Source organism: Peromyscus eremicus, chromosome X, assembly GCF_949786415.1.
Source record: "Peromyscus eremicus chromosome X, PerEre_H2_v1, whole genome shotgun sequence".
Lineage (NCBI taxonomy): Eukaryota > Metazoa > Chordata > Mammalia > Rodentia > Cricetidae > Peromyscus > Peromyscus eremicus.
The window spans coordinates 46,737,821-46,749,362 of NC_081439.1; the positions used below are offsets into that span (position 1 = coordinate 46,737,821).

The 11,542-nt window shown below is 37.5% G+C and overlaps 1 protein-coding gene across 2 annotated transcripts; it reads right to left on the bottom strand.

The window, feature by feature from the left end:
- Positions 1 to 1,112: 1,112 nt before the first annotated feature.
- On the bottom strand, positions 1,113 to 3,724 carry LOC131899218 (melanoma-associated antigen B4-like). Of its 2 annotated transcripts, none has more exons than XM_059250634.1 (2): positions 3,647 to 3,724; positions 1,113 to 2,335 (listed from the first exon to the last, which is right to left on the bottom strand). In XM_059250634.1, exon 2 carries the CDS (start codon positions 2,273 to 2,275, stop codon positions 1,241 to 1,243), a length of 1,035 nt encoding a protein of 344 aa, XP_059106617.1. In that variant the 5' UTR covers positions 2,276 to 2,335; positions 3,647 to 3,724; the 3' UTR covers positions 1,113 to 1,240. The 2 variants fall into 2 exon arrangements, with proteins under 2 accessions (XP_059106617.1, XP_059106616.1); XM_059250633.1 differs by lacking the exon at positions 3,647 to 3,724 and adding an exon at positions 2,441 to 2,488.
- Positions 3,725 to 11,542: the final 7,818 nt, after the last annotated feature.

Here is an 11,542-nt window from a genome sequence, read left to right on the forward strand (position 1 = left end):
GGACATTCAGTGTTCTTCATTGGTCTCAATGCAAGAGTGCACACGTGTGTGTGCATGTACCACATGCTTGCACATTCATATGTGCATACATACAAACACAAAATATGTCCCTTTATTAAAATAGAATATGGGTCTACCAGCCCATACCAAGAAAGACAGCTCAGTGGTTTCTTGGTCCTCTTATCAGAATAGTATTACTAATACTTGTTAGAGAATCCTAGGACATCATGTGTGTAGTTTTTGCATGGTATTTACATGCACTAGGGCAATCACTTAGACTCCTTCCATTCTTATCAGAGGTGGCCACTTACTTCTGGTACTTTTAAAGTTCCAAATAAATGCTCAAGACTTGGTCTCTCTGCTGAAAGATAATGCTACCTGAGGTTTTGGACCTTGATCACCATCCCCACATTTTCACCTAACCCACTATGCATCACTGGAAGTTTTGTGCACTGAAAATGGAAATTCCTAATGTTCCAAACTAACTTCATAAAATAATTTACATTTGTCTGGTGTTTGAGATCTCTAGTTCTTTCTATTATCTTTTTACTTGTCTTCATATCATATCTCACCCTCTTCCTTATTTGTAGCTATGACTAGTCTCTAAATTCCTCTTGAATGCTGATTGAATTGGGTTTGGGGGTCCAAAGAACAGATGCTCTAATAAGCATTGGAGATAATAATGACACAATAAAAGAGTGAATAAGAAGTTTATTATAATTTATTAGTTCATACATTGAGTAAAGTAATCAAATCCAAGTTTGTATCAATTGATATTACAAACAGCAGACAAAACCATACATCCAATTAGGAATTTATCATGGTATCTGTTTCACCAATGTGTGACACTACATTTCCATGGGACTCACTTTTACAATTTCATGTTACCTTATCCAATACTAGAAAGAAATTTATGGAAAAATTTCAGTTGGTTTTTAAAGTAACAAAACTCTTTGGTTGTAAAATTGAAATGCAATAATAAATGTGTCAAGCATAACATCAAGAAACAAAGGCTGTGAAACAAATTCATTTTCCATTAATGGAACATCTGCAACTCACCAAAGCAATTATATATATATATATATATATATATATATATATATATATATAATCATTTACTCATTGTATAACAGAAAAAAAAAGAAAATATACGCTTTATTCCTGTGACCCATAAATCCCCCACTACATAGAAGGCTGACTCCTTTTCAAACAGAAAGTGAAAGCTCAACCTTGGTTGCACCTATTTGTGGGAGGAGTTGCAGGACATGCACCTGGGTTGAGCACTGGCCATGACAGCTGTGCAAGCCAAGACTGGAGATCCTGGCTGTGCTCTCTCCATTTGATCTTTAAGAGCTTCTTCATATGGAGTAGGGAAGAAGCTAGGAATGGTGTCATTGATCTTAGCCCAAACTTCCAGGACTTTCATTTTGCTGGTTTCTACATGGGCCCGGGAACCCCACAGGAAATAATATCTAGGGGATTTACCCTCAGACATCTTGTGGATCTCAAGGTAATTTTGCTCAACCAGATCTTTGGTTATGAGCCTTCGGGGCTCCCCAAAGATCAAGTGCTTCCTCCCTGCATACACTCCTAACACACTCAGGAATTTCCAGACCTCTTCCTCAGTGGCACGATTGCCTTTTGTGAATATCAGACCCAAGACGGTCATCAGGAGACCCATCTTTGGCAACCCCCTCTTGCCACTTAGAATTTCAGCAGTGGAGAGACCTAGCTTGCTGACAACAGCATAGGACTGACTATTGGGATTGATTTTCTTCAACTGCATTGCAAAGATCATTTCCATGCGGGAGGAAGATTTCCTGAGGATGTCAGAAAACTGCGTTTTGTATTTCTTGTTGACCACCTTCAGCATATCAGCATCTGTAAACTGCTCACTCTTCTTAAACTTCTCAAGCAGGAACTCTACCAACATGCTAGCCTTCTTGGTAAGAGCATCTCGGCATATCGGCTGAGTGATGGCTTCTACCTGGAATGCACGTGGACTTCCCCCAACAGCACGGGCATCACGACCCCCAGCACCTAGATCAGAGCCTGTGCAGGACATAACTGCATCAGGAGAGGCAGGAAATGCAGCTCCCTGAGGAGCACAGGCATTAGAAGAGCTTGGGGAATTAGCTTGGCCAACAGGAGGACATGCTGATTCTCTCTGAACAGCAGGTTGAGTACCCTGGAGACCTTGGCTCTCCTCAGGTGCCTGATTACCACGACGATGTTTGGAACGGGAGTGGCCCTTATTCTTGTGGCCCCTAGGCATGACTGCAGGGGTCAAAGACAAAGGTCAGGACTGTAGTTGGAGAACTGGCAAGGCAGGAACCTGGAGGGATACAATGACAACATGTGAGCACCATATCATCACAAAGTAAAGAATACTTAGCTTTTAGGAAGGTCTCCTTCTCTGTTTTCCTGGAGGGCAACATACTGTGTTCCTGCTCTTGTGTTCAGCTTGGTCAGGACTCCTGTTCTGTAGGTCAGCTTGATTCCCAAGAACCTTGCAAAAGAAATTAGAGTTTGTTAGACTGTTGTATGATAGCCCAGTTGGGGATTCCTAGAGTGAGAAAACAGGGTGTGCCCCCTGAATAAGAGTCAAAATGCTCATGGTTTACATTCCTAACCATATATCCGTGGTTGGTAAAGTCTGAATACCCACTTGTCACTGTTACTCTGAAGTTTGTGCTACAAACATCTATAGTTGCACGCAGGAAAATTCAAAGAGCATTTTACTGCTACCACTTTGTTCAAGGGACCTCAGGACTCCTAGTGCTGGCATGAGAGGAGATATTCTAGAGCCCTTGCTGTTACCAAGAATCTGATTCCCACAATGAACAAAGTCCTTACCAGGTAAGGCCCCTAGCAACAAAGTACCATCTCCCTATCCTATCAGAAACAAATGGAGGTAATATATCATTTTGGGGGGTGAGGGTGGGACTTCCCTGATCCACTCATGCTATCATACAGAGTTCTGGTGTGTATTGGTGAAATTATTTAGGCCACTCCACGTAGTTAAAAGGAGATTTATTTAATGGCGTAACTTACAAATTAAGGGATAGGTAGGTCGCGGGGTCTGGGGAAGGTGTATCACAGTCCAGCGGTGTTCTCTGGAGCTCTCCTCTGTCTACCTCCACCATCCAGCGTCCTGGAACCACGAGAGCGTTCGCCGATCCGGATCTCGGGTCCCCAGGCGCCTCCCTTGGCCCCGCCTTGTAGGCGTGACAGTTGCCGAAGTCTCAATGGGGGTTGGAACTTCCAGAACAAAGCTGGAATGGCTACCCACTACAGGTGTGTGCTCCCTTCCCTACCAGTTATGGAACATGAAATCTCCCTAATCTTAACAATGAACTTATTTGTAACACAGCAAGTTCCAAGAATTCTCCTTCTGCTGCCTGAATCAACCAGCCTCGCACCTGAGACGTCATTCCCTGAGAGATGCCTTGGTAAAGTTAATGGCTGCTTGTCCTAACTACCGTGTTCCAGAACTCTGGAGACAAGAGTAGGGTAGGACTTGCATGACCTCTTTTCCAGGAAGATGAATTATAGTTTGAGGGGAATCACTGAGGTTTAGGGTTGTCATCATTTTAATTCAGATTATCCCCCAAGGCACATAACAATACTTAGATGACTCTCTTACTTGATCAGAGGCCACACTTCTCAGATGAAAGCCTTGTCCCTGCAGGCTGGGGAAGCAGAAGTCAGAGTCATCTTCTTCCTGCCAACCCCCACACTCTTTTCTAGTTCTTGGAATAGAACCCCGAGGGTGGTCAGTTCCATTGTTCCAAAGAGGAGGAGGAGAGTTCATAGGTGGGAAAAACAGACTTTTTTCCTATTGATTTTTCAGGGGCTAGGATACCTTTTGAATGAGCTGAGTTGGGAACTAAAGACCTCATTTCCATTAGAGTCCTGAAATGGGAAGGAAGATGAAGGAATTTTGAGCTTAAGATTCATGCCCACCACCTTACCATAAATTATGGATAGGGCCCTAGGAGGTCAATTTTCTTTTGGGGATAGAGCCCTGAGTCATCAAAAAAGTTTTCTCTCCATTCTTTCTGGGAATGCCTGTATAGCCCAGGCTGGCCTAGAACTCCTGTTCATCCTTCCTGAGCTTCTAGAACCCAGAGTTAACACTAACACACTACATTGTTTGCTTGTTACAAATTTTTAAATTAGATATTAGTTTTTATATTTTTATTTTCATTTTGAGGCAGCTTCTAGCTATGTAGTCCAATATAGCGTCAGACTTGCTGTATAACTCAGGACGTCTTTCAATATTAGGAATTTATTTTGAAATAGTGTTTCATGGTATATTTTTTTAATTTAATTAGTTTAGCTTTTTTATAATTTCATATGTGTTTTACGTCATTTTCTCCCTTCTTCAGCTCCCTCTAAAATTCACAACTTCTTTTTCAATTACACATACACATGTACACACATTTTGATAGTATTTTGGGTTAGGACCACAGTTTGAGACTCTCAGTAAAAGTTTTACTTCTCTGTAGACTTTTAAACTCATTTATATTGGTCGTTTAAATTTAATTCATGTATTTAGAGTAATATAATAAATATTTCAATGAAAATATCCTCAAAATTTAAACAATAGTACAGAGGATAGAATAATAAATTCAATTATCTGACCTTCCTCGTCTTGAAGCTATATTCTTATGAGAAGCACTGTGTTCATTTAAAAGTTTCTTATCAGTAGTTGCACATTATAGGCAATGTTTTGTAAATACATTAGGTGTGTTGTCTTTTATGTTGCTATGTTGTCAGACATTACTTTTATTCATTTATATCTTAAGAAATACAGGATGTTAATTTTTTTAATTCTAAAATTCCTATCAGTTTAACTGAGACAGTCAATTAGCTTGAACTGTTTGGGAGGCCCCCAGGCAGTGGGAAATTAGCTTGAACTGTTTGGGAGGCCCCCAGGCAGTGGGACCGGGATATGTCCTTAGTGCATGAGCTGGCTTTTTGGAACCTAGGGCCTATGCTGAGACATTTTGCTGAGCCTGGGTGAAGGGAGGAGGGGACTGGACCTGCCTCAACTGAATCTACCAGGCTGAGCTGAATCCCCAGGGGCGTCCTTGCCCTGGAGGAGATGGGAATGGGGGGTGAATTGGGGTGCAGGGGGGCGCGGGAGGAGGGAGGACAGTGGAATCCGTGGATGATACGTAAAATTAAATTAAATTATAAAAGAAAAAAAAGAAAAAAAATTTCCTATCAGTTTATTACTAGAAATTCTTTGGGAAGACTCTTCATTTTCCTTCATTTATCATATTGTCATATTGATAATATGTAGTTATAACACTCCATTATTGATAGTAAATCCTTTATACAAACAAGATTCTTGTCTTTTTAGTTTACTGATATCATTTTTCTGATTATTTCATTTTTAGTTGGAATATGTATACATTTATTTATATAAATTATTATTTAACAATATTTTTATTCTTTGCAAGTTTAATACATGTATAGAATGCATATTAGTCATATCTAGCCAGCCAGCCTCCTTTCAACTTTCTGTACTGTTCCCCAAACTAACTCCCTCCCAAATTTATGTCCTCTTTCATGTATTGTTATTAATAATACATTTAATCCAGTTAGTGCTGCCCACAGGCATGTGACTATGTGGACATATACTGGGGCATAAGTGACCAACAAGTAACCACATCCAGAAAAAAGAGTAACTTTCTCTCAAAACTCATCAATTGCAAATAGCTCCTTCAATAAGGATGGAACTTCATGGGCCCCTCCCCATCTATGTGGAAATTTTGGCTGGCTTCATCTTGTGCAGGCCCTGTGCAGGTATCCAGAAATGGGTGAGTTGATAAGTGCAACAGCCATGTCATGTCCAGAACTCATCTTTCCTTCCTGTCTGCCAACTCTTACACTCTTTCTGCCCCTTCTTTCATAAATTTCTCTAGGCCTTAGGTAGAGGAAACTTAATATAGATAAATGGCCCATTCACAACTGAACACTCAGAGTTATTTGCACTCAATAATTTGACCAATTAGGAGTCTCTGTAATAACAACTACCCACTGCAAAATATCGCTAGTGCTATTTTGTAGGCATTCAATTTTGCATGTATCTTCATTATTTTTATCAGCAGTTTCTCATTAGTGTGATATTGATTCTCTAGTTTCCTGAATTTGAGGATATGTAAATTTTTTTCTTATAAACATGTTTTATAGTTTTGGTTCAGTTTTTTTTTTCTTTTAGATAAAGTCTCTCTAAATGGCCTTAGCCACCCAGGGACTTGCTTTTTATCTCACATTGACTTTCAACTCCAGTCTTTTTGCCTCAGCCTCCTAAATGCTGGTTGTACATGCGTGATGCAGAGCTGTAAATATTCAATGGAACAAATGCTCCTATAACCACCATAATTGCCATTTATAAAAAGTAATATTAATGAAGTTACTGAGTGGAGCTTAAATATTCGAAAAATTGAATATATCATTAATGTTCTATACTAGAGTTTATAATAGTTTTAATATGGAGATCTATATTAATATATTTTGAGAATATAATTATGTATACAAACACTAGGAAATGCAGCAGAATTATACAAAAGTTTCATAGTAATCCATGTGTTTGTTTACTGTGTTATATTTTGCTTATTAATGATGAGAAAGAAACTTGATGAAATTGAATCTCTAGTGACATATGTCTTTATATTTTGTAGAAATGAAAGTTTCACAAATACAAATTAAAAAATTATCCTACTGAATGTGTTCATGTATGATCCAGTAAAACAAATTCCACTCTAAATAGATAATTCGAAGAGATTTATTTTATGCATAGACTATTTTAGAGAAGTTTCATATTTTAAGAAAATTGGACAAAATGTTCTTTCACCAGAAATTGCCACATCTAATCTGCTTTTGTATCTCTTGATGTTAACATCTTGCGTTAGTGAGCTATATGTGTTACTATAAATGACTTAATATTGATGTATATTTATTAAGCAGCATTCACATTATGATTCACTTTAAGTATTCTATGATCTCATAAAATATTTGTACATCTGCCTTTATGGAATCATGTGAACCATATTACTACAGTAAGTCTTTTGTGCTGGACTTAATCATTTATATTTCCTTCTTCTTGAACACCTTAGCTTTTTGTGAAATGATTTATCTTTTAAAAATTATTTATTCTTTGACATTTTTATACGCACACACACACACACACATATATATATATAAAATAAGTTTTTTATCATATTCACACATAATTCCTTCTCTTATCTCCTTTTTCTATGCCTCTGGTACCCTTGTCCCTAACTTATTGCTCTCTTTTGTCTGTTTTTATAACCCACTTCTCTTAATTCGGATTATTTGCATAGACAAAGTTGTGTAATTATTTCTAGTGTCATGGTCAACTTAATAGTGTCTATGTTACTGAAGGAAAAATGTCTTTCTATACTCCAGCAGCCACTAACTGCCAAAAGCTTCTTGATAGAGATGGGACCTCATGAGCCTCCTCTCTTATCCTTAATATAATGCTGACAGGCCAATCTTGTACAGTTCTTATGAACATATCCATAGCTTTTAGTAAGTTCATAAGTGAAACAGCTAAGTCAACTCCAGAAGGTATTATTTCAAGGTACTCCTCCCCATCCTCTAGCTCTTTCCACAACTACTTCTGTAATGTTCCCTAAGCCTTGTTAGAAAGGTAATGCAGATGTTCCATTTAGTATCGAGTACCCTATAGCCCCTTATTCTTAGCATTGACTAATTATGAATCTCTTCATTAAAAGCTTTTAAAATTGTTTCCATGATTTGGTCTTTTTTATAACTGTATAAAGTTGGAACCATAGCAGGTTATCTTTTTCAGATAGGCTATTTCACTTTGCTGTATTCATTTAGGATTTTTCATGTCTTAATGACTTTTTTGAGATTAGAATATAATTACATCATTTACTCTTCCCTTTCTTCCCTCCAAACTCTCTAATATATATATATATATATATATATATATATATATATATATATATATATATATATATATATATATATATAAAACCCTCCACCTTGTTCTCTTTCAAATGCATGGCTTCCTTTCTGTTGTTGTTACTTATGTGTTTGTATATATTTCTAGATATATAAATATAACTTTCTCAGTTTATATAATGTTGTTTGTATGTATATGTTCTCCTGGCTAACCATTTGGTATTGGACAACCAATCAGTGTACTCTTCCCAGGGGAGGACTGTTTCTCCTGCTCTCAGCATTCCTTACTTGCCTACAGTTATTTTTCCTCCTTTGGAAACTTGCATAGTTGCTTTTCACACCATGAAAGTTAGCCATCAGAGAGGAGGCTTTGTCCAATACAGCTTGAATCCTCTGGACTCTGTGCCCCAAAGGGCATGCTATCTTTAGCAATAAGGACTTACCTTCCACCTCTGAGGGGCAACCAAGGAAATAGCCTACAATATTTTAGGACTCTCTTGGACAACTCTGACTAACAACTCAAAAGAAGACTTCTTGTTGGGGTTCAAGTGGTCCATAGTTCACTCCCCAAGCACAAACCCTGACCCAGATGTCGTCCTATGACTTCATAAAACTGTAGGAATGAAATAAAGCCTACAGTGAACATCCTTCACAGCAAAAACGAGACCAAAAGGGCAGGGAAGTGAAAAAAGCAATAACTCAAATAAAGGAGTCAAAGATACTGTTTGTTCAAATTCTGCTTGTAGTGCTATCTCCAATAGTTAGAAAAATCACATATGAACAGCAATGGGAATAATAATAATTTCATTCTTGAAGTAAACCCAGTCCTTGGTCTCTGTCTACCTGTACTTAGTTCTTTTTCTGGTTCCCATGATCCCCACAGCTGTGCTGGTTGTGGCAGCTTTTCATGCCTGATGTTGGAGTTATTGTTAGACAGTGCATAAATGTTGAGAGAAACATTGTCAGCCCAGATGGAAAAATTTCATTTAAACATTTTATGTACATTTATACAACAGCATACATGTGTTATAGGTCTTTTAGTTAAATAATTAATAGTATGTGCTGTGCTGACTAGTTCTTCAGAATCATTTATTTTGTTTTTGAAATTGTAATATAATTCCATCATCTCCCCTTTCCTTTTCCTCCCTCCAAACCTTCCCATATACCTCTCCTTGCTCTCTTTCAAATGCATGGCCTCTTTCCAAGAAATGTTGTTACATAGATATATGTATAACCTGCTCAGTCTGTATAATGGTACTTGTACATATGTTTCAGAGCTGGCCATTTAGTATTGGATAATCAATTGCTGTGATCTTCCCCAGGGAAACTATTTCTCCCACTCTTGGTATTCCTTGGTTGCCTGGAACTCTTTGTGTGGGATTGAGGTCTCATGAGCTTTCCTCTTCCAACATTCAGTATGTCATTGTTGTTGTTCTTATTCAGCTCATGCTTAATCAGTCTTACTGGTGAGACTCTATCTGGTTGTATCTTCTGACATTACTAGAAGACACAATCTCACAGAAAACTGGCTCTTATATTTTTTTTCTGCCCGTTTCCAACAATGTTCCCTGAGCCTTAGGTGTAGAGTTGCTTTATTTTTATGACACCCTGATGCAAGCTAGATTCATTTTGGAAGAGAGAGAGCCAATTGAGAAAACACCCTCACCAGATTGGCCTGTGGGCTCAACAGATTGGCCTGTGAGCCTGTGGTACATTTTCATGATTTATAATTGATATGGGAGCACCTTGCTGACTGTGGGAGGTGCCACTTCTGGGCTTGTGGTCATAGGTACTATACAAAAGCAGGCTGAGCAAGGCCTGAGGAACAAGCCTATAAGTAGCATTCTTCCATGACATCTGCATCAGTTCCTTCCTTCACATTCCTGTCTTGAGTTTCTGCCCTGATTTTGCTCAGTGATAATCTGAGACATGAAACTGTAAGCTAAAATAAACCCTTTCTTCTTCAAGTTGTTTTTGGTCATGGTGTTTTATCACAGAGATGCAAATCTGAACTAAGAAGGTTTCCTTATGTCTTTTTCAGACTTTTCTAACATTCTTTTACTCTCCTCCTTCCCGTCCTTTTCTACTCACCTCCCTCCACTCTCCATAATTAGACCCCTATTTCTCCCTATCCTTCCTTCAGATATCTTGGGTACCTTTTCACTTTCCTTGTTTCAGTAGACTTTTAAGACTTAGAAGATAGCTCAGTTAGTAAAGTGTTTGCCTTATACACCTGAGTTCAAATCCAAAAGCCCACATAAAATTCCGCTATACTTTTAATGCCCACACAATCATTATTTATGGCCTATCTTTGTATTTTTTATTTTCATAGCTTATATTTTTTCCTTCTAATGTGCCTTGAAGTCTGTAACTTTCACCAATCTTATGAAAAGGTTAGAATTTGTTTCTATTGGTTTTCTCTATTAAATTTTAGTTTCATTTGTTCATTTTAATTTGTTTAAATTTTCTTTTTATTATAATTACCTATGGTAGAAATTTTGCATGATTATATTAGATACCATTTCTTTTTTAACACATAAATTCATTCATATGAATTTCCCACTAAGTACTGTTTTCTCTGCCACTCAGATATTTTGATGAATTTGCATTCATTTCGTTTATCTCAAAGCACTTTTAATGTTTTTCTTTAAAGACTCCTTTGATTTGTGTTTTCTTTAGAAGTATGTTCTACAACATCTAAATATTTTAGGGTGTTATGATGATACTGTAGTTAATTTCTACATTAATTTCTTTATGGCCTTACAAAATACATTGTATGGTTTCTGTTCCTTCAAATTTGTCAGTGGTGTGTTATTAAATGGGGAAGAACCTGCTCTTTGTGTGTATGTATCTTTCGTAAGCTTATAGATGTGGTCTATTATGATCAATATTGTATAAAGAGATTGAGATAAGTGAAATGAAAACAAATTCTTTAAGATATCTGAGGGGCAGAGAAAGCAGTACATAGAAGGACTCATGCCTTTTGGCTTGTCAATGACTCATAAGATAATGTTTAAATGTTTAACTACACAAGTGGATTTGTCTTTATACCTATTTTGTTTTCATTAAAATTTTATGTGTGTGTGTGTGTGTGTGTGTGTGTGTGTGTGTGTGTGTGTGTGTCTCAGCGGCTTCCTTGCATGCATGTCTTCTTACCATATGCATCCCTGATACCTGCAGAGGCTAAAAGAAGGTTTAAGATTTCCTGGAACTGGAGTTACAAATGGTTGTAAGCTGTCATGTGGGTGCTGGGAATTAATTCTGGGTGCTGTGGAGGACCATATAGTGCTCTTAACTGCTAGGCCATCTCTCCAGCCCCTTCAGAACTATTTTTAACACAGGAATATTGAATCTATACACAACTATGATTGTCATATTTTCTTGGAGAATTAATCCCTGCAGTATTATATTATAGTCCTCTATCTCTGATAATTTTTCTCTATCTAAAATTTTGCTTTTTCTGAAATAGATACGGCTGTTTTGGCATTGTTTTTAATTTCTGTTAAAATGTTAGAACTTTCCACTCAGGTTCACCTTTAATATGGTTTTAATCATTGTATTTAAGACTATTTTTTCT